The sequence below is a fragment of the Perissodus microlepis genome, chromosome 14 (assembly GCF_051167445.1).
Source record: "Perissodus microlepis isolate ML-2025 ecotype Zambia chromosome 14, ASM5116744v1, whole genome shotgun sequence".
NCBI lineage: Eukaryota > Metazoa > Chordata > Actinopteri > Cichliformes > Cichlidae > Perissodus > Perissodus microlepis.
The window spans coordinates 5,975,568-5,996,928 of record NC_140474.1 but is presented as its reverse complement, the minus strand read 5'-3'; the positions used below and the strand labels follow the sequence as shown (position 1 = coordinate 5,996,928).

Below are 21,361 nucleotides of genomic sequence, written 5' to 3'. Positions count from 1 at the left end.
CCTGTTAAAAATTTAAAGGGATCTTAGGGGAAATTAAAAAAAAGACATAATTTAAAATTTAATACCAGCTTCATTTTTGCCTTTTGTAGTTGAGTAATATAAGTAGAGGCTTACTGAGATCAGAAGTCTTGCTCACCTCCAGGATAGCTCCTGCAACATTATGTTTCAGATGTCAGTGGATTTCATCATCCAGACTCTTAGAATTTACAATCACGGCTTTCCGAAGTTTGGAGTACACGGATAATAGCTCTGATTCTATTGTCTTGTCGTTGGATCTCTAAGTTGATGAACATATGCTGAAACATCGCAGTAAACATTTTAAAGCCGTTTAAACAAAACCTTGTCTCGTCTTTATTGCTCGTGTGAAAAAAAGAACACTAGCCGACTGGAGTAAATATAGTGGTGTTTAAGTAAGACTTGTTGCAGTTCTCCAATTCAAGTACAGACGTAAACCAGCATTAAACAGCATTTTTAATACCATGTCTGCTACCTACTTCAAAACTAATATTACCTTTAATCTCTGCTACCGAACGTGCATCTAAAGTTGTCTTCAGTGTCATCAGACAGATCAAAAACTGCTCATTAGCCTTTGAACTCTTATAAAGCATCACAGCCATTTTTCATAGGTGACATTAATTCATTTTAGTGCCACCTTAACAAAAAGCACCACACAACAAAGACCTCTTAAATATGTCAGGCTGTGATTTTGGATCTTCTTATTCAGGACAATCATCCTCAGCTTGTGGATGCAGTATTTGGAACTTTTCAGTAAAAAATTCTTCTTCCTTGCCGCTGTTTTATTCATCTGTCAAACCTCCTCAGTCTCATTTGCCTGATTTGCTCAGCTCTGGCATCTTCGGAGAGGTGGAAACCATAAGGAGGGGGGGCTCCTCTCTGCCGGGTTTGACCTAAAAAAAAAAAGAAAAGAAAAGAAAGATAAACCAGTGACATCAGATAGATATAAAAAAAATAAATCACTTGAACCCTTTTCCACACTCAAAACTGTCCCCTCCTGCCTTACCTCTGTCATTCAGGCTGTTTCTGATGGCTTCCTCTAACTGCTCCTCCTCTGTCAGTCCACCTGTATAAGATGCATCTGCTGTGTAACCTGGTGCATACTGATAGTTTCCTGAGAATCCTCTACCAGTGCCAGTGTAGCCTGAGACACACATACACACAAGGTTAAGTCTGGCATATTGTATACTCTCGTTATTGTCTGTAAATCCCGTGAAGACAGCAAAGCCTACAATATATTAGTCAGTATACAGTCATTTTCTGCCATCATACCCGAGTAGCCCGAAGATCTGTAGTAGGCACCGGGCTGTGAGTTATATCCATTCGATGTCACAAACCCTGGTGAAAATATATGCAGATTATTTCAGTTTTCCTCTCAATAATCAGATTCTGTATAAATATCAGCTACTTGTAGGAAAGGTATTGTAAGAAAGCTTGATCTAGTCCATTTGTAGTTTGCTTTAGGTTGAACCTATTGACCAACCTCTCTGTTTAGAGCAACCGAAGGATGACACTGGCTATCACCTGATGACAATTTAGCTTTTAATTCGCCTCACAAAGTTTAGCTGCATTTATGAAAGTCTTGCTCTCATTTGAGGGAGCTACACCTCAGCTCCCCCCAGGGGCTTGTCAGCAGACCAACTGAAGGGCTCCCACATTGTTTCCGTTTAAACAGTGTTAATAACAAATATTTATATTTGTACATAGATTAATACTCAAAGCTGACTCTAGTGTTCTATCACATATTTTCTATCACTCTTGAATCTTTAGACTTTGGTCCACTGTATTTTTGCCATCTTACGAGTGGCTGCGTTAATATAAATGTAAGAAAACAGGTGAGAAAAAAAACATGAATTCAGACCTGCACATTTCTTCATGATTTTCTTCAGTGGTCCGGTGGTGTAGAGGAGACCTACCAGGATCCCTGACAGGTGACCAACAAAAGAGGTCCTGAAGAAGAGAAGCATAGATTATTGCTATTTAATCAAACACTGCCATCTACAGGACATTTTAATTCAACACCTCAAACAACAGGTTCCTAAAATAAAACACTACTAATTGTCATTGAGCCTAACTGCATACTAATCACACATCAGTGAGCAGAAGAAATTGCATCTGAATCTGGAGCAGTATTAGATTAGAGAGAAGTCGATGTGTATGTTGATTCAATCATGAAATGACATCATGTAGCCTTACCCTCTGTGGATACTGACTGATACTAAAATATAATTAAAAAAAAAAAACAGAGAACAGTTGAGCCATTTTCGGAGGAACCCGGTTTGCATTTTTATTATCTGTAACACAAATACCTGATTCTGTTCAGCAACTGTACCGGAGTACTTGTGCTTCTTAATGCTTCTTTCAGGTACCATTTAAAAAATATATTAAACATCCTTAATATATTTACATCCCCTCTACGTTTTTTATATCCACTTGCAAGTAGGGCTGGGTATTGTCACTGATTTCTACAACTGACTCAATTCTGATTCACAAGGTCCTGATTGAATTGGATTAAATGCGATTCAATTTTGACTCAGTCAGAAATATTGTAATTATGATAATTTATTTTGGATTTGTACTGTCGAAAGAAGCCTCTAAAACTTGTAAATTAAATATATTCTTTTCCAAATTAATAACACATCCTAAAGCAGTTACAATATTGCACTTTTTATTTTATTCCTGGGGCTTAAACTGTTAAGCCCCAGGAGTTTTTCTAAGGTTCCTGCTGAAAAATAGCATGCCCAAAGTGAATCGACTATTTCTCTGCAATTACAAATTCAATATAACTATAAAAATAAAGGTGACACTTGCGAGACTTCATCAGAGGTCCAACCATTTCAGCAAATGCCATTGTGTCAAAGTAACTGAGAATAAAACACAAACAAATATGAAGGAGATTTTGCTGACCTGGTCTTTTATAGCATAAAACCATCTTGAAAAAAATGCTGCAGTAGAAGTTTTATTAAAGACAAATCTAAGGGTTTTGCAATTTGGCATAATTCGTAAAAGTTGAAAATTCTTTGGTATTGAATTGGTCTTGAAGTACACTGAGAGAGCTGTGCAGGAAGAGCAATTTTATCGTGGTGGAAGCAAAACAGCAAAAATAAGAAGGAATTCATTACAATGTTTTTCAAAAGTCTGGTTTGTCTCCTTTTGCTGCTGGTTCAGTGAATTTTGGTCAGAGAGTGACGTGCAGCTTTGGAATCTGTCAGATGTCTGCTTTCAACACCCGACGCCATGTTTTAGCTGAGATTCTGATGTTTCTGGCAAAATCCATTTAAAAATCCATTTCAGGATTTAATGAATCGATGTTGGATTATTCAAATTCAAATTAATTTGAAATGGAAAATCAATTTTTAAAGCGGAAGTGCTGTTGCCCTGTTAGGTGCATCAGTGTTCACACTGGTATCTCTATATTTTAACTGTGTAGTAAATCCATAGTCCTGATTAATTTACAGATACAAATTACAGACAGGTAACTCACCCGGGTGATGTTATGTGGATAAGCACCAGCTCTACCCAGCTAGCATAGCGACTAGACACAGGTAATCCCATCACATAGGTCACACTTCCAGGGTAGTAATGGTTATTGAGTACCTTCAAAGCAAACAGGACACCTAGAAGCACAATCGTTGCAAAGATAAATACACAAGAAAAAGGAAATGTTGCCATTTCCGGAAAAAAAGATCAAATAGTTGGTCATGACATATGGAGGAAGATAATACAATATATGTTTACAAATATAGAGTGATCAAATCTTCTATATCAGTTACAACATAAAGGATTATAGAACTTTCCCCTATAATTTATACCTGAGAAGCCAACAGCACACGCCATGCTGTACGACTGGTCCTGCATGAGCTCTGTTAGCAATGCCTCCAACACTAGATAGACCAGTCCAGTAAGCAGAGAGAACACTGAGAGCAGGTAAAGGAACCAGGGCCCACCCAGCCGTTGCTCCAGCCTTCTACCTTTCCAGAGGAAGGACACCATGTTGAAGTAAAGATGCCAGTCGTCTGCATGGTGCAGTGGGGACAGCAGGAGTCTGCGCCAGTCTTTAAACCAGTAGGCCTGCTGCACACTAACACAGGCCTAGGAAATTAAGAGATAATACATTTTTTTTTACATTTTTTAAATACTATTTAGAATACTATCATAAAAAGTTATTATTATTATACTTTAGTTATTATGAGATCTGCACATAATCTTTCTACTTGATAAACAACTTTCCCATTAATGTAATAATACCTTCCTTGTTGATTATATTCTAACATTTTAGTAAAAAAGTTTAAAACAATTATTTCAGGGCTACTGCACTGTATAAAACAAAATAGTCAACCTTGTGCTGTATAAATATTGGTCGACATTAAAAATGGACGAACTCTGTCTCCATCATTAGAGGTGTATTTGGTGTATTTACCTGAAACAGTGGAGCAGCAGGGAATAGGTAAAGGTACACATTGAGAGCCAGGACAGCCAGAGTGATGGGAGGGATATTGTTCAGACCCAATTGAAACACCTGGGAGGCAAGGAGCAGCAAGCCCAGCTGGGATCCCCTCTGTCTGTTTCGCATACTGAAAATAACCTAGGGAAAAACAACTGCCTGATTATTTTTCAGACATTTTCGGTTACCATAAAAGTCACATTTATAAGTTATTAGAGAAAGGCTGAAGATTAAATCATGGTAATGCTCACACAATCTCTGAGTATCAGCTTTGAAAGACTCAGATGCACGGAAACTGCCTCTACTTGACTACGAGTTGTATTAATAAGGAAGTGTTGGGCTGTTGTTAAAACAAAACACAAACATTAGAAATTAGAAAGAAATGTCAGAGAAAGCTCAAGTGGTTACAGTTCATATTAATTCAATTACTAGCAGAAGTCCAGACTGTAGATTTGATCTGAAGCCTTTATAAGAAAAAGAATACCACTGCTTGTCGTGCTTTAATATGATGAGTTAAAATGCTTTTTGCTGATATCTAACACATAAGAAATTTAACTAATATTCATTATTAAAGACTGAGTCCTCCGTCCCCCATGAGCTTATAAATGTTCAGGAAATGTCAGTCACATGGCGGTGTATATGTACAGTCAAACCATACACACAGCCTTAGATATCATACAACCCCAACACCGCGATCCAGAGTATAAGTAGTAGTAAGTAGTAATATAAGTAGTATAAGAAAGGTATCCCTCTGGTTAATGTTATTGTAGTTGAACAGATACAGTCAATAATAATTAGCAATTAGAAAAAAAGTCTGCAAGTCAGTTTAAAACATTCAGTAGCTTAACAACAACACTGATGCTGATGTTCTTTGGAAAAAACAATATTCCATTACTAAAGAATAAAATGCCCCACAACATACAATGACATTCACTTCACGGGGAACTAAAAGTAAACTTGCTGTCAATCGTTGGAAACGCTTCCTCGTTCAGTTACTTTCGCTACCGCAAACTTTAACGTCAGCCCGGTGTTTAACCAGGTGAGCACAATTTAACGCTGATTAAAAAAACTAAAGTTTCACTTATATAACTCTTAATCAAACGTCAGCAAAACGTATTACTAGATATTTCATCATTTCTAGCATTTACCAGTAACAACTCGACAAGTTGGCGCTGTGCAAACGTCAGAGGTCACGTGACATTAACAAAGCTACGTAGTTAGCGCAGCCGCATTGGGGTTTGCGAGGTAAAGGTCAGTTTTTCTTCGTCTTCTTCTTATTATTATTATTATTATTATTGTTATTATTATTATTATTAACAAAGGCAATAAAAACAATACCTACAAGAACCTATGATAATAACAACAACAATCACTCTGGCCAAGACAGGGGAAAAAGGGAGAAAGGCGCAATAAGAACAGTAAGCATTATTAGGGTAGGGTAAATCTACAAGCTGGGTATTTAGAAAAACAGTATTTAGATGGATCGTAATAGATATAGTAGACTGAATAAACTTTATAGTTTTGAAATTAATCTAAAAACAAACTTTGCCACTTGATAGTGATCTTAGTATATACATGGAATTAAGAGAACTTTAGAGCTGAAGAAGCTTATCGGATGAGAGGTGAAACGTCTTCAAGAAACTTAAAGAAGTCCAGACGCTTTTTTCCCAAGCTCGTTAGACTACGTTCAACATCCAGCGGGCGGTACGTAAAAACCGTTCTAGAAATGTGGTCAGAGCGATTCTAAGGCTTTGTGAACTAGGGGGGTTAAGAAAGATATAGATTCACTAAAAATGTCGCTTTTAGTTATTATAATGTTAAATTATTATATTTTAATTTATATACGTTATTTTACTTTATTCAGAATTAACCTGGCGGTTAACTTTCTTTTCTAGATTTTGGGGGGTTAGAATTAAGCATACCAGTGATCCACCTCCACCCTATTGTTCAAGAAATGGTTCAATCCTCTTTAGGCGGCAAAGCGTCATCTGCTTCATTATTTCCTGCTACGTCAACGCTTAACGGTCGGTTTGTAGGACTGAGATTTTTCTGCCATTTTTTAGCGTAAACAGCAAAGAGCAAAATGGTAAGAAACCTTGTAAAAGCAAACTTTTAGTAGTCAGTTACGGGCGATATGTTTCTTCCGCGTTTTTTGACCTCCTCCCAGTTCTAAGGAGCGAGGAGGGAAGTGTTGCCTTTAACTGCAAAGTAGAAATGGGAAAATGATGTCTCTACACTGACATTTACTTTACTCTGTGATAGTTATGCAAGAGGTGTGGTTTAAATATATAAATGATTAGGGGGGTTATTGTGTTTTAGGCTTAGTAAGTGTCTTGTAAATGGTGAGCAGATCAGATATGGGGAAAAAAATAGTGGTTGAAGTGTGAACGGAGAGAATTGTTTTGTTTTGTTCACGATCACTTGAATATTCGGTTTCGTTAAAGCGTTTTTTCAGTAATGGATTCCAAGTGAAAAGGGCGCACATTTTGAAATTTCAACAGCACGTACGTCATCGGTAGTTAAGGAAGGAAAGATTTGTCGCATAGCAACACCATGTATGGAGAAAACAGTCAAGTGAAAACTAGTATGCTTGTGATTGGGATACTTTTTAAAGACTGTTTGGCCCAAAAGCAAGGAGTAATTGGCATTGTTCCCATGTATGCAGTTAAACTTTTTCAATTTGTGTCCCTTTATTCTGATCTAAAAGAAAAAGGTGTACATCTAATTGACATTCCTCCCCCCCACCCCCCACAGCGTGAATGCATCTCCATCCACGTTGGACAGGCTGGTGTCCAGATTGGGAATGCCTGCTGGGAGCTTTACTGCTTGGAACATGGCATTCAGCCAGACGGTCAAATGCCCAGTGACAAGACCATCGGCGGGGGAGATGATTCCTTCAACACATTTTTCAGTGAGACTGGAGCTGGAAAGCATGTCCCTAGAGCTGTTTTTGTGGACCTTGAACCCACTGTGATCGGTAAGCGTTGTTACCATTGGCTAAATGTAGCAGTGCAATATGTGAGTCAGTTTAAATAACAAAATGTCTGTCTGTTTCCTTAGATGAGGTGCGGACTGGGACGTATCGCCAGCTGTTCCACCCTGAGCAGTTGATCACTGGCAAGGAGGATGCAGCTAACAATTATGCCCGTGGACACTATACCATTGGAAAAGAGATCATTGATCTTGTTCTGGACAGGGTTCGCAAACTGGTGGGTAAATTCAGAGCCATTATCGGCAAAGTAAACTAGATAACTGTATCGCATGAACTTTGTCTTTCCCTCTCCATCCTCAGGCTGACCAGTGCACTGGTCTTCAGGGCTTCCTGGTGTTCCACAGCTTTGGCGGTGGGACCGGCTCTGGTTTCACCTCCCTGCTGATGGAGCGCCTTTCTGTCGACTACGGCAAGAAGTCAAAGCTGGAGTTTTCCATCTACCCAGCTCCCCAAGTGTCCACCGCTGTGGTTGAGCCCTACAACGCCATCCTGACCACCCACACCACCCTAGAGCACTCTGACTGTGCCTTCATGGTAGATAACGAGGCAATCTATGACATCTGCCGTAGGAACCTCGATATCGAGCGTCCTTCCTACACCAACCTGAACAGGTTGATCAGCCAGATTGTGTCCTCCATCACTGCTTCGCTCCGCTTTGATGGCGCCCTCAATGTTGATCTGACAGAGTTCCAGACCAACTTGGTGCCCTACCCTCGTATCCATTTCCCCCTGGCCACCTACGCCCCCGTCATCTCTGCAGAGAAAGCTTATCACGAGCAGTTAACTGTATCAGAAATCACAAACGCTTGCTTCGAGCCAGCCAATCAGATGGTGAAATGTGACCCTCGCCACGGCAAGTATATGGCCTGCTGCCTTTTGTACCGTGGCGATGTGGTGCCCAAAGATGTCAACGCTGCCATTGCTGCCATTAAAACCAAGCGCACCATCCAGTTCGTGGACTGGTGCCCCACCGGTTTCAAGGTCGGCATCAACTACCAGCCACCCACTGTGGTTCCTGGTGGAGACCTGGCCAAGGTCCAGAGGGCTGTGTGTATGCTGAGCAACACCACCGCCATCGCTGAGGCCTGGGCACGACTTGACCACAAGTTTGACTTGATGTACGCCAAGCGTGCATTTGTTCACTGGTATGTGGGTGAGGGAATGGAGGAGGGTGAGTTTTCTGAGGCTAGAGAGGACATGGCAGCTCTAGAGAAGGATTATGAAGAGGTTGGAGTTGACTCTGTTGATGGGGAGGGAGATGAGGAAGGTGAGGAGTAGGTTCATTGCAATAAAATCATCAAAGTTATGCAAGCTTGCTCAGAAGCACTGTTATGTTGTTCTACCAAATCATGTTACAATATTCCTGTGTTTCAACTTTAAATAAATGTGTTTGAAAATGTGGTGTTTTAATGCTATGTGAGAGTGTAACATGGAGACATGACCACTTTATTTTGTAGTTCTGTTCTTTCAATATCAGCACTTTCTTTTATTAAGGTGCTGCTTAATAAAGCGTACATGAGCTGTTTAAAGACAAGGTGTCAGTGCCTTACTTTTGTTTAAACACTAATTCTCAAAAACTCTTAAGAACAGTTTTAAAGCTTTACACCTTAAATATTTAAATACATAAAACTGCAGTTGCTTGGGGCTGTAAAATTTAATCTGGTTTCATCTAATTATGTGTTTGGGGCCTAGTGTGGAAAGTCTATAATATTTCAGAAAAAACTAATTTGGTAATCAAAGGTGTGGATCTGGCAGTATATGCTGATGTATCATAATGTTTTTTTAGTTCTATCCTGAACAGCCACCACAGAAAAATGGAAAATAAAATACATCTTAAACATACATGCACAGTCAGCATATAAAACAATCATATTATTTCATCTAAAAAATATTTACTTTAGCTAACTGAAGTGTGTTTTGTCGATACTGCTGCTGTTATCTTGTTTAAAAATGAGTTGGCAGAACGTTTAAATACCAGTCAAAATTCTTACCTCCTTCCATGTTTGTATATTGTTATCAAACACCCATGCTGATTTCCCCCAGTGGTCACATTTAGAAACTACAAAACATAATTAACCACATGCTTACAGTATTAAATATTAAATATATTTAAGGCTGTGTGCTTTATACAGTCACTGGTACACTAATTTATTATTAAATTAAAGGACAATGATTTGGGAAATAGTTACCGCCACCCAACGGAGATATTAATATTATTTTAAGTTTTCATTATACTATCTTTTAGTAATGATGGACGGATTCTCTGATTCAATTTACTTTTTAAAAGTAATATTTCTGGTCAATATTGCCCCCCAAAGATATACCTAGTAAATAGGTCAAGTGATCAATTAAATTACATTTATTTTAAAAAGATGAGTAAACAAATAAATACTTTAAGTGGTTGTAAGTAGAAATTACTTAATAATCGTAACTACAAGCAGGCACTGCCTGCCGAACATGTTCAGAGGCTTCAGCGGAAGAGGTTTAACCTCCCGCTCTGTCTCACCGGTTTCTGGCATCGATTGTAAACACGTGCGCCAGGTGTAGCACACCGTTTCTCCGTCAATTATTCAGGAATCCTACCTAGGATCAGCTTTCTCGTCTCACAGACACAAACCTGTTTCATTTAGCTCGCAGCTTTCTACACTCTACAAACTGTATAGCTTTCCTGCCGCCAACGATCATTACCCGGACTGCCGGAGCATCTGTTGCTTATAGGAACAGCGGCATATAGATGGGAAGTTTTTGTTTTGTTTTGTTTTGTTTTCATAATTTTGAACTTCGTATTGTTGGCTTAAAAAAAACCTTTCTGTAAACAACGTGATCATTGAACGACAACACAATAATATAGACATAATAATATAAAGGGAAATGTGAGTAAATGTGGAGCGGCGAGTATACTGTGTTTTTATGAAGAAAATAAATACATATAAAAAGAGAAAGAAAACAAAAACACATCAATTTATACAAAGGGATTGCTTGGTGGGATACACCTTTGTATTTTTGCATAGATCAATAGTCTTGATCGATTTCTTCTCGCAGTGTGACCTGTTTGGCTGCGTCATCTTTTCACGTATGTAATTGAAGGCAGAGCTACGAAGGCACAGAAAGAAACACATTTTTAAATTCAGTTTTATTGTACTAATACTGTATTAAAATTTAAATTACTTGGCTGTACTCAAATTGTTAAAAGTTATACATGAGTTACATTTATCATCCAAACCGCCAGGAGGCGATACGTAAAATGATTCTAGAAATGCGGTCCGAGGAAGTCGGGGCGAATCTAAGGGTCTAGAAATTAGGGAGCCAATAAAGATATTTTTACGTTTAAAATTTACATTTTTTTTATTATATAATTAATAGAAGACGCATTTTGCTTTATTTTGGATTAATCTAGTGATTAGTTTTTTTGTTTTTGGATAAAATTAAGCATATAGTAATCCGCGCACCTCCTAATTTATAAGAAATGGTTCGGTCCTCTCCGCAAGCCAGGCTCGAAAGCGCTGTCTGCGTCATTATTTCCTCTTAGATCGGCTCCTAACGGTTGGTTTGGAGGATTTGTTGTCGAGTTTTCTTGCTATTCTTTATTCTAAGGACCAACGAACAAAATGGTAAGAAATTTTAAAAAGCTCTGCTAAATGTTGGCAGTTGGTTATTGATGATATGTCGGTGCGCAATTTTTAATCTGCTGTTCTAAGGAACGAGGGAGGAAGCGTTGCCTTTAACCGAAAAGTAGAAACGGGAACATGGAAGGCAGTATACGGAACTACGTTTTACTCTTTGATAATCAGACAGGTCGCATAATTTTAGGTATCAGTAAGATTGGAGGGTATAACTGTGATTTGGGGCGTGGGGAGATGACTTGGCGCATTTTTGGTGGTTGTGACAACCCATTCCTCCCCGCTTTCCGTTCGGCCTTTTGTGCACCGGAGAGGTGTGGTTTATATCCAGTCAGTGACAACATCTGGCCCAGCGTCCCACTGGACTTTAAAAGCTCTTAGTGCTCAGTTGTTGGGTGGCTATCTTCTCTAAGACACCTTTTGAATTAACTTGCTCTTTAGTTTAGGTTTTAGGTTTTTGACCTGGATAAATTGTGAACAGGTCGGGGAGGGGAAAAAGTGATAAGGTTTTTGGTACCCATATCATCTGTAGTGAAAAAAGTGTGAACATCTAAGTGACCTGTCTTTCTTCCCACAGCGTGAATGCATCTCCATCCACGTTGGACAGGCTGGTGTCCAGATTGGGAATGCCTGCTGGGAGCTTTACTGCTTGGAACATGGCATTCAGCCAGACGGTCAAATGCCCAGTGACAAGACCATCGGCGGGGGAGATGATTCCTTCAACACATTTTTCAGTGAGACTGGAGCTGGAAAGCATGTCCCTAGAGCTGTTTTTGTGGACCTTGAACCCACTGTGATCGGTAAGCGTTGTTACCATTGGCTAAATGTAGCAGTGCAATATGTGAGTCAGTTTAAATAACAAAATGTCTGTCTGTTTCCTTAGATGAGGTGCGGACTGGGACGTATCGCCAGCTGTTCCACCCTGAGCAGTTGATCACTGGCAAGGAGGATGCAGCTAACAATTATGCCCGTGGACACTATACCATTGGAAAAGAGATCATTGATCTTGTTCTGGACAGGGTTCGCAAACTGGTGGGTAAATTCAGAGCCATTATCGGCAAAGTAAACTAGATAACTGTATCGCATGAACTTTGTCTTTCCCTCTCCATCCTCAGGCTGACCAGTGCACTGGTCTTCAGGGCTTCCTGGTGTTCCACAGCTTTGGCGGTGGGACCGGCTCTGGTTTCACCTCCCTGCTGATGGAGCGCCTTTCTGTCGACTACGGCAAGAAGTCAAAGCTGGAGTTTTCCATCTACCCAGCTCCCCAAGTGTCCACCGCTGTGGTTGAGCCCTACAACTCCATCCTGACCACCCACACCACCCTAGAGCACTCTGACTGTGCCTTCATGGTAGATAATGAGGCAATCTATGACATCTGCCGTAGGAACCTCGATATCGAGCGTCCTTCCTACACCAACCTGAACAGGTTGATCAGCCAGATTGTGTCCTCCATCACTGCTTCGCTCCGCTTTGATGGCGCCCTCAATGTTGATCTGACAGAGTTCCAGACCAACTTGGTGCCCTACCCTCGTATCCATTTCCCCCTGGCCACCTACGCCCCCGTCATCTCTGCAGAGAAAGCTTATCACGAGCAGTTAACTGTATCAGAAATCACAAACGCTTGCTTCGAGCCAGCCAATCAGATGGTGAAATGTGACCCTCGCCACGGCAAGTATATGGCCTGCTGCCTTTTGTACCGTGGCGATGTGGTGCCCAAAGATGTCAACGCTGCCATTGCTGCCATTAAAACCAAGCGCACCATCCAGTTCGTGGACTGGTGCCCCACCGGTTTCAAGGTCGGCATCAACTACCAGCCACCCACTGTGGTTCCTGGTGGAGACCTGGCCAAGGTCCAGAGGGCTGTGTGTATGCTGAGCAACACCACTGCCATCGCTGAGGCCTGGGCACGACTTGACCACAAGTTTGACTTGATGTACGCCAAGCGTGCATTTGTTCACTGGTATGTGGGTGAGGGAATGGAGGAGGGTGAGTTTTCTGAGGCTAGAGAGGACATGGCAGCTCTAGAGAAGGATTATGAAGAGGTTGGAGTTGACTCTGTTGATGGGGAGGGAGATGAGGAAGGTGAGGAGTAGGTTCATTGCAATAAAATCATCAAAGTTATGCAAGTTCACTCAGAAGCACTGTTACATTGTTCTACCAAATCATGTTACACATTCCTGTGGAGGAGAGTGCATATTTTTCATCTGTGAATAAATGCGTATGAAAATTAAAATGCATTGTTTTTATTTGACATAAGAGTGTACATGGAGACATGACGACTTCATTTTGTAGTTTTATTCCTTCAACGCCATCAGTTTTTTCTTCCGGGTGCTGCTGATCTTTAACAACGAGTACATGAGCAATTAAAAATCAAAAATCTACTTGACTAGCGATTGAGATTAATCATTTTCATAATTTCTACATCTACTCAAGAGCTCCAAAGTATTTTACAGGTTTTACAGGTTTGCTTTACAATATAAAGAACAGAGGTATTTATTGTCTGAAAAGCTAAACTCTTAACGAGAGTGTAACAATGCAAGGTGGCTTCTGATTGTAGATTGTATGACTAAAATAAGACCTGAAGGTCAGGATCATCCCACAGACCATCTCAATATGACTTCTGATGTCATTTAAAGGAAAACTGGAAACAAACCCTCCTGAGAGGAAAAAAATTGGATATCCTTGGAACTTGAGATTAAGTCAATTTAATAAATTTGTACTGCCACTGACTCATTTCAACAGACTAAACTGTGCAAATAAATTATCAGTGACAAACTGAAACACCTTTATTTATGTAGAACTAACCAACCATAAGAAAGATTTAACAGTATTAGATCAAAGTTGTCTGTAATAGTCTTTACTTAAAAAGAAGACACAAGACAAGTCAGCTTCTCTGACATGCTGATCATTTCTTTGTGCTCTATCAAATTGAATCTAGTTTCATTTAATTATGCATTTGAGGCTTGGTGATGAAATTCAGTCACATACAGTCTGCATTTAAAACCAATCATGATATTTATTTATTCAAAATGTGTCCTTTGGCTAACTGAAATGTGTTTTGCTTTGTTAGCAATAAAAACATTAATACAGTTTTTGAAAGCATTCTTTCTGTTCAATATTTGTCCCAAAACATCTACCTAATAATAATAATAATCATCAACATCATCATCATAGGGCAATTTATTAAATTATGATTTTATTACTTTAAAAAAAAAAAACAGAAGGTATTCGTAAGTCGAAATGTTAATAATCGTAACTAAAAGCAGGTACTGCCAGCCGAACATGTTCAGAGGCTGCAGCGGAAGAGGTTCAATCTCCAGTTCTGTCAACGGTTTCTGGCATCGATTGTAAACACGTGTGCCAGGTGCAGCACACCGTTTCTCCGTCAATTATTCAGGAACGCAACGCCTGCCTGGGATCACCTTTCCCGTCTCACAAACACAAACCTGTTTCATTTAGTTCGGTGTTTTCTACACTCTACAAACTGTATAGCTTTCCTGCCGCCAATGATCGCTACCCGGGCCACAGCTGCCGGAGAGGCTGTTGCTATAGGAACAGCGGCACACAAGGCAGACAGACAGACAGGAAGATGTCAATTAGATTATTGCCGGAAGAAACATGGTTCTCCCTTCAAAATAAAAGTGGGCCCCATTGCAAAGGAGACCCAAAACTAAGGAAAAACAAAACAAAATAAATAAATAAATAAAAGTAATGTAAAAAAATATAACATAAAATAAAAAGGTTATTATCTGTAATGTTTTAAATTCATATTTCTGGGGACATTTTTATTTATTTACTTAAAAGACGAAAAGTCAGACTAAACTGCTTTTATCCTGCTGATCAGTGGAACTGACGGTCTTTCAGGTTACATAGTGTTTCAAAATAACTTCACTGCAGAGTCTTTGTCATTTGTATAAATTAATTTGACTATATAGAAATATTATAAATCTGTATTGTATTGATATTGTATTAAAATCTACATTTAATTTAGTCTAAAATTTACATCACATAAGTCTTCCAAATCATATTAAGTGGCTGAGAAGCATTGTTGAATATTACTTTGAAAGCAGGCAGAGGAAGTGCAGTTTTTTCCCACAGGTTGCACTTGACGGTGACAGTAAGGCAGGAGCGGGAATAGCCGGAGAGCCGAGGCAGGTAAAAGTGTGTATGTGTGTGTGTGTGTGCGTGTTTGTATGATGAGACAGAAAGGGGTAACGGCGTGAAGAAGAGAGGGAGAGAGGTGAAAGGAGGACAAAGCAGACGAGTGAGAGTTGGAAAAACAGAAGAGATAACAAAAGGAGGAAAGGATGTCGGAGCGGGTAGCTTCGTGTGGGAGCCTGTATGACAGCACCAACCTGCTGCTACAGTACTGCAACAACGGTGAGCTGCCTCTCATTCCTCTCATCACACACAACAGGGGGAAAATAAAAAACACCGCCGTCCAGACAGCTGCACAGCTCTCCTATTTCATTCAGAAAAATCGAGAAAACAAACAAACATGTTTTTGCATTCTTCTGGAGGACGTTTTAAAATATATTTCAAAATATCAGAAGAGATGTTGAAAATATTTAGTGTCTTCTGATTTTGCTTACGTGGTTTGTGTTTGTGTAATAAGCTTTGTATGATTTTACTCTTTTATCATATTAGATTACTGCTGGCTCTTACACACACACACACACACACACAAAATATATATATATATATATATATATATATATATATATATATATATATATAGCTGTCAACGTACAGTTTTTTAGTTGCAACAATAAAAACAAATGAACACATTTTAAGTGAACTGCGTTTGAAGGCACAAAGGTTTCTATTATTTTAAACTATTTTTAAACTATTTATTTATTTTATTTATTTATTTATTACAATTTAGATATGGCTTATATTCATTTCCACGGTTCCCAGCTGTTTGACACTTTCAGGATCTCTTTCTGACAGGGTTGTGTTTTTAATAGTTAGAGAGTAAAATTTATTGAGTTATGATCACTAAGTCATTTACATGAGTGAAGAACCACACTTCAGGGCTACAAACTGCTGTTAGAAATACAATTGACCTGTTGCCTTTAGCACTAAAGTGGTGGAGGGATTGTGGTTGCCATCATGAATAGGAACTTTGTCTTGTTGGCAATACGAGCAGCTTAATTTTTTACACTCATGGCCATTTGACAGTTTCCTTCTACCCCCCCGCTGCCCCGTCTGCCTGTGTCGGTCACATCCTGGTTAACAAATGTGATGCAAATGCTCGCCTGATGCTGCTAGAATAGATCATATCTGTGGTCACGCTAGAGGATTGTGACAGGTGTACGAGGTGGTGATGAGTTTCTAAGGCTGTTTTAGACAAATTGTCTCTGTGGAGAGATTCATGTGGAGATGCGAATACCATCAGTGGAGCAGTTTAAGGCGTTTGAACTGTTGTTATCTTAGGGAAGTATCTGTGGATTGCATTAACCCTGCAGTCAACTAAACTTCACAGACAGCCATATTGAGAAGCAGGTGGGGAGACAGTGAGGGGTCGTGAGAGTCTGATCAGAGGTGTGATGTGTGTTATCCAAGAAGGAGCATGTGCCAATCAAAGCATTTGGTGGAGGCGGTGGTCCAAAGCCTCCTGCAGCTTCCTGGATCATAACGATTTCAGTTAAACTGTAAGACAAATGCACAGCCTCGGCTCGTTGATCTTCACAGTAGCTGAGCTCAAATTAAAACAAAAAGAGGAAAATTTTGCTTGTAAGTTACAGTGGAGGCTTGTTGAGTGACAGCTGGTCCTGCAGCTGAGGGTCAACTGCTTTATTTGGACCACTTTGGACGCATAATGACTGACTTTTTGGCTTCTTCACTTTAAATGTTAAAACAAAAATGGCACTTTGATTTAAATCAGCAGTTAATAATATGAATACATTGCTGTTTTTTATATGTAGGTTATTGTCATCTGATAAAACTGACAAGTTTCCTTTTTGGACTATTTATTTGAAGGACATTTAAGATACAAGTGGGTACGTTAATGAGGTGTCACAGTGTGCCATGAAGGCTGTAGGTTCTCATCCAATTAAACGCGGGCTGAATTCTTACATTATGGTTGCTGTATTATTTTCAGACTGTATTTTTTTTACCTGCTATTCACCACAGCATTTTCATGCACGAACATGCCATGGGGTTGGATTTAGCTGGTTTGGATTCTGACTTTGAGTGGGGACTCTACTGCTAAAATTATTGAAAGCAAAAACAGAAGTAATTTGCACCCTCCTTGGTCAACAGGGTGAAGCACAGTATTTAATCTGTGTCTGGATACTACAGTCAGACAATAAACAGTGTTTAGTTTTAAACTAGGTGCTGAAATATGCCTGTGTGAAGTGTGAATCAGTCATAAGAATAACATGAAGGGTGTCTTATTGCAGGTAGCAGGCTGCAGGTAGACAGGAATGAGCTAAGTAGAGAACAGAGTGTGTTATAATTCTGTTAGTAGACTCTGTTAGCAACGGGAAGCTCTAGAAAGTTTAACTTAGCCAAAATGTGTCATCTTTTACGTGTCTATTGAAGCACCCTGTTTCGTTCCCTTTCCTTTGACCTGTCTGTCAATCTTCTTGTATCTGCCATCTGTCCTCTCACTGCTGTAACCAGAGATCCTCCATCTTGATCCGATCTGTTGTCATGTCCTGGTCAACGCTTGAGCCAAATGCGGTTTGGATTCTCCAGTGTTTAAAAAATTTTCTAGTCAAATTAAACACATAGTCTCTTTGAACATGTTGAACGTCTGGCTCCAATAAAGCTGGATGTTCTATTTGTAGGGCAGTATAATGAGTTAGCTTAGCATTTCCAGTACTGACAGGTTTTATAGCTTTTATCTAAATGATGCTGTTGAGGTAAATACAACACATCAGGCTTCTTTATACATTCTTTCTCAGTCCTCAGAGCTTTTACTCTTGAGCTCATTTCAGAATTGCACAGTTGTCCTTTGAATCGAATATACTTGTTCATATTGTGACACTTTAGCACAGAGACATATGAGGACACACTGTACAGGCATTAAGTGATTCTCAGCTATTAAAGTCTGCACACAGACGTCGTTAATGGCCTCACAATAAATTTCAGTGTGCCTCACTTCTCTCCGTCCTGTTGTTTTAGAGTCGACAGGAGGTTTATGCTACTAACTAGCAATTTAGTTTGTTTTGTTATTTGGGTTCCGGTTTTAATAATAGTTTGCATTTCATATGCAAATTTAATTTGGTCATCAGTGGGGCATGAAAAAGATTTTTAACTAAATCTCATATCTCACTATTTTATCTGAAGAAACAAGACTCTAAATGGGCCATTTCCCTTTGCACATCCATATTTTATGATTTATCTTTGTTGCAGTGGTGTATTTAACAACATGCACCTGTTATCTCTACGAAAGTACGCACATGAGTGCATGAATCCATACTGACATCTGGACCACGTTTACAGTGCAAAGTGATGCTGTGCAACCTGCAGAGTGCCACTTTACCAGTGCAGAGTACAGTCTGTTCCTCCAGCTGAAGACTGAAATGACTAGCGGCTGAAGCAGTGTTTGAGCGTTACAGCGACGAACCCGTCAATCGTGGCATACTGTATGCTGCACAGCTGCCATTTGCAAACTCTGCTTAGTGGCAATGAAAAGAAAAAAGCGTCATGCACCAGTCGGCTGAAAAATTCCTTTCTTCATGGTACGCTGAGGTTTCAATTCAAATGGCAAGTGTTTAAAATGTAAGATTTACTGTATTATTTATTTAAATGTTGGTATAGGGTGAGGAAAACACTTCACAAACACATATTTTATGTTGTGAAATGAGGTTTCTTCTTGTTGAAGGTTCTTCCTCCCAGTTTTCACCAGGTGCTGCTCATTCGGGATCATGCAATGAGTGGAGTTCTCTATAATATTGTGGGGTGTTGGCATTATAATTTATCGTCCCTTAAGCAGGCTGGAACAGCATACAGTGCAGCACAGAAGATTAAGCTGTGTCACACTTTAGCTACATAGACTGGAAATCGATCTGTTATCATTGGTTTTGACCTTTTCCTGTCTGTAAAATATCACAGACTCATCTTTTAAAGCACCAAAATCGGCCATACTGTTGTTACCAGTTTGAAACATTTCCAGATGAGTGCATGTAGATCTTGAATGAGAATATACTGCATGGTAACTGGACAGTTTTTACATTTTTACCTCCAAGGACACAGACTACAGTGGTGGCATTTATTCTCATGTGGTGTGTATCCTTTATGTGGGTGTGTGAGTGCATGTCATTGATCCTGGACGTCGCAGCATCTCTTCCTGGTGGTGCCTGGCTGTGCTGATGCTGATGCTGGTGCTGGTGCAGTGTGTTTGTGTGGCCCTAAGCCAGGCTCCACCCCTTCTGCCTCGGCTTTCTCTCTGCCTGTAGCTAATTAATGAGACAGGAGGAGGGATGTAAGGGAAGGAGTAGAAAAAAAAGAGGAGAGAGAGAGGAGGAGGAGGGGATGGGAGGAGGAAGAGGGAGTGGCCCAGGAAGGAGGAAGTGGAGGTGGAGGAAGGAGTGGGTCAGCAAAAGAGGATGGCAGATGATTTATTTTTGTGTGTGTGTGTGAGATACAGAGGGAGCGAGAGGGTGAGCAAGCACCGGTCACAGATGGGAAGGGGAGGGAGTGGGAGTCCAGGAAGTCTCTAAGGAGGAAGAGTGAGGGCAAGTGGACTGACTGACTGACTGCTCTGTGGATTGAGTGACTGGTTGATTGACAGGAGGAGTGACCAGGCACTCAGCGTGGCACAATGGCAGGTAGGCACGTCGAGCTCCACCTTCATCATCACTTCACTGCAGCATAAATATTCCAGCAGCCAACAATCTTCTTATTGTCCTGTGCCGACCTCCCTACCTCTTTGACAGGATCACACTTACACATTCCTCTGGATTTCATCATCCACATTTTTCTTCCATCTGTTTTTCTTTTTACTCCATTCCCTCTGATTTCTTCTTTGTTACTTTCTTTTTTCCATCCATCCTTTTCTTTTGTCTACTACCTTTATCCATCTGTCGGCATGTTTCTGTTCCCTGATAGCAGCCATGTCTGTATTATCCTCACATCAGCTTTGCTTAAAGTACAGTACAGTGCTGTGCTGGAGATGGAAGTTAGCTCGTATTGTGTGTGTAATGCTTACTGAATGTCAAATAGATCCGGGCTTAGGTTTTTATGACAGCAAGAGAATACCACTGAGTTGTGTGTGTGTGTGTGTGTGTGTGTGTGTGTGTGCGTGTGTGTGTGTGTGTGTGTGTGTGTGTGTGTGTGTGTGTGTGAGTGATGATTCAAGGGCAAATTGAAAAGTAGCTGGTGTTGCAGCGCTCTTTAAACAGGTGTCCTGTCAGTAGATGAGATAAAATCAGCAGAGGTGAACTCTGCTGATCTCTCTTTGTTTACTGTTTCCTGTGCCACCATATGCCTCCTTGATTACTTTGTCTCTTAAGTAACATTTAACAAGTCTAGTGCAAACTCTGCAACTCATCAGGCAGCAACACAAACGCACCTCAAGGGGAATAAAGTTAGATCTGTACACATATAGGTGTACAGTATCGACTCTTACAAATGTGTATTCTCATATTAAACGTGGACAAAGTTTCAAATAAAATCAGTGTACAGTAGGGGCAGAGGCTGTCTTGTTTGCGAGGCACAATCAGTCAGAAAAGGTTGGGTTAAAGCAGTGGTTTCAGGCAAAGCTTAAACTGGAGGTTTACACTGTATTATGGGATAAATGTGGATTATTTTAAGTTGCCAATCATGCATTTTACAATAAAATCTGAAGCTGGAAACAAGTGTAATATGTTTCCTTTCATGACCATATGACCAAAACCAGTGGATTTTGTTTTTCATCACAATATTCAGCATGTTGGTACCTTGGTTACCACTGTTCCTTAGAGCCAGAAGGTCCTGGGTTCAAATCCAGTTGACCAGTCCAGGGTGCACCCTGCCTCTCCTATGACAGCTGGAAAGGCTCCAGCCAGAACTGGATAAATGGAAGAAAATTGATGGATGGTCACAAAGCTGATGTTAGCAGCTTTGTGACCAGTGTTAGCAGCACAGCACACAGTACAATTATGAAAACAACAAATAAACCTACAGTAATTTGTGTCTTTTAATATTAAATGCTTTTTACAAGTTTCCTATAAACACTTTTACGAGATGCTCGCATGAATGGCTGCCATGTATGTCAACATAATAAGGTTAGCACATTAGCATCAGATTACACGACTGAAGCTCAGCTCAATCTGTTGCCAGTTGATAAAGCTCTGACAT

At 40.0% G+C, this 21,361-nt stretch overlaps 4 protein-coding genes across 8 annotated transcripts in view; 3 read left to right on the top strand and 1 right to left on the bottom strand.

Moving 5' to 3' along the window:
• Nucleotides 1-386: 386 nt before the first annotated feature.
• On the bottom strand, nt 387-21,016 carry LOC146373289 (rhomboid-related protein 4-like). Of its 4 annotated transcripts, none has more exons than XM_084951790.1 (9): nt 5,608-5,641; nt 4,711-4,799; nt 4,436-4,600; nt 3,828-4,107; nt 3,500-3,632; nt 1,877-1,965; nt 1,288-1,353; nt 1,022-1,159; nt 387-908 (listed from the first exon to the last, which is right to left on the bottom strand). In XM_084951790.1, exons 3-9 carry the CDS (start codon nt 4,586-4,588, stop codon nt 802-804), a joined length of 966 nt encoding a protein of 321 aa, XP_084807916.1. In that variant the 5' UTR covers nt 4,589-4,600; nt 4,711-4,799; nt 5,608-5,641; the 3' UTR covers nt 387-801. The 4 variants fall into 4 exon arrangements, with proteins under 4 accessions (XP_084807916.1, XP_084807913.1, XP_084807915.1 ...); XM_084951787.1 differs by lacking the exon at nt 5,608-5,641 and adding an exon at nt 5,382-5,601; XM_084951789.1 differs by lacking the exons at nt 4,711-4,799; nt 5,608-5,641 and adding an exon at nt 20,962-21,016.
• On the top strand, nt 6,424-8,985 carry LOC146373291 (tubulin alpha chain-like). The gene is made up of 4 exons (XM_084951785.1): nt 6,424-6,545; nt 7,214-7,436; nt 7,520-7,668; nt 7,752-8,985. The coding sequence occupies exons 1-4, from the start codon at nt 6,543-6,545 to the stop codon at nt 8,727-8,729; spliced, it is 1,353 nt and encodes a 450-aa protein (XP_084807911.1). The 5' UTR covers nt 6,424-6,542; the 3' UTR covers nt 8,730-8,985.
• Nucleotides 10,937-13,304, top strand: LOC146373290 (tubulin alpha chain-like). Its single transcript, XM_084951784.1, has 4 exons — nt 10,937-11,062; nt 11,649-11,871; nt 11,955-12,103; nt 12,187-13,304. Exons 1-4 carry the CDS (start codon nt 11,060-11,062, stop codon nt 13,162-13,164), a joined length of 1,353 nt encoding a protein of 450 aa, XP_084807910.1. The 5' UTR covers nt 10,937-11,059; the 3' UTR covers nt 13,165-13,304.
• eml2 (EMAP like 2) overlaps nt 15,163-21,361 on the top strand; it is a 32,359-nt gene continuing 26,160 nt past the window's right edge. Inside the window, exon 1 of one of the 2 annotated variants that reach the window (XM_084951781.1) lies at nt 15,163-15,451. In XM_084951781.1, coding sequence (XP_084807907.1) covers nt 15,379-15,451 — 73 coding nt within the window. In that variant the 5' untranslated portion in view covers nt 15,163-15,378. Of the gene's footprint in view, nt 15,452-19,639; nt 19,852-21,361 lie in introns of those variants that run through there. The other variant, XM_084951782.1, reaches the window with a different exon arrangement.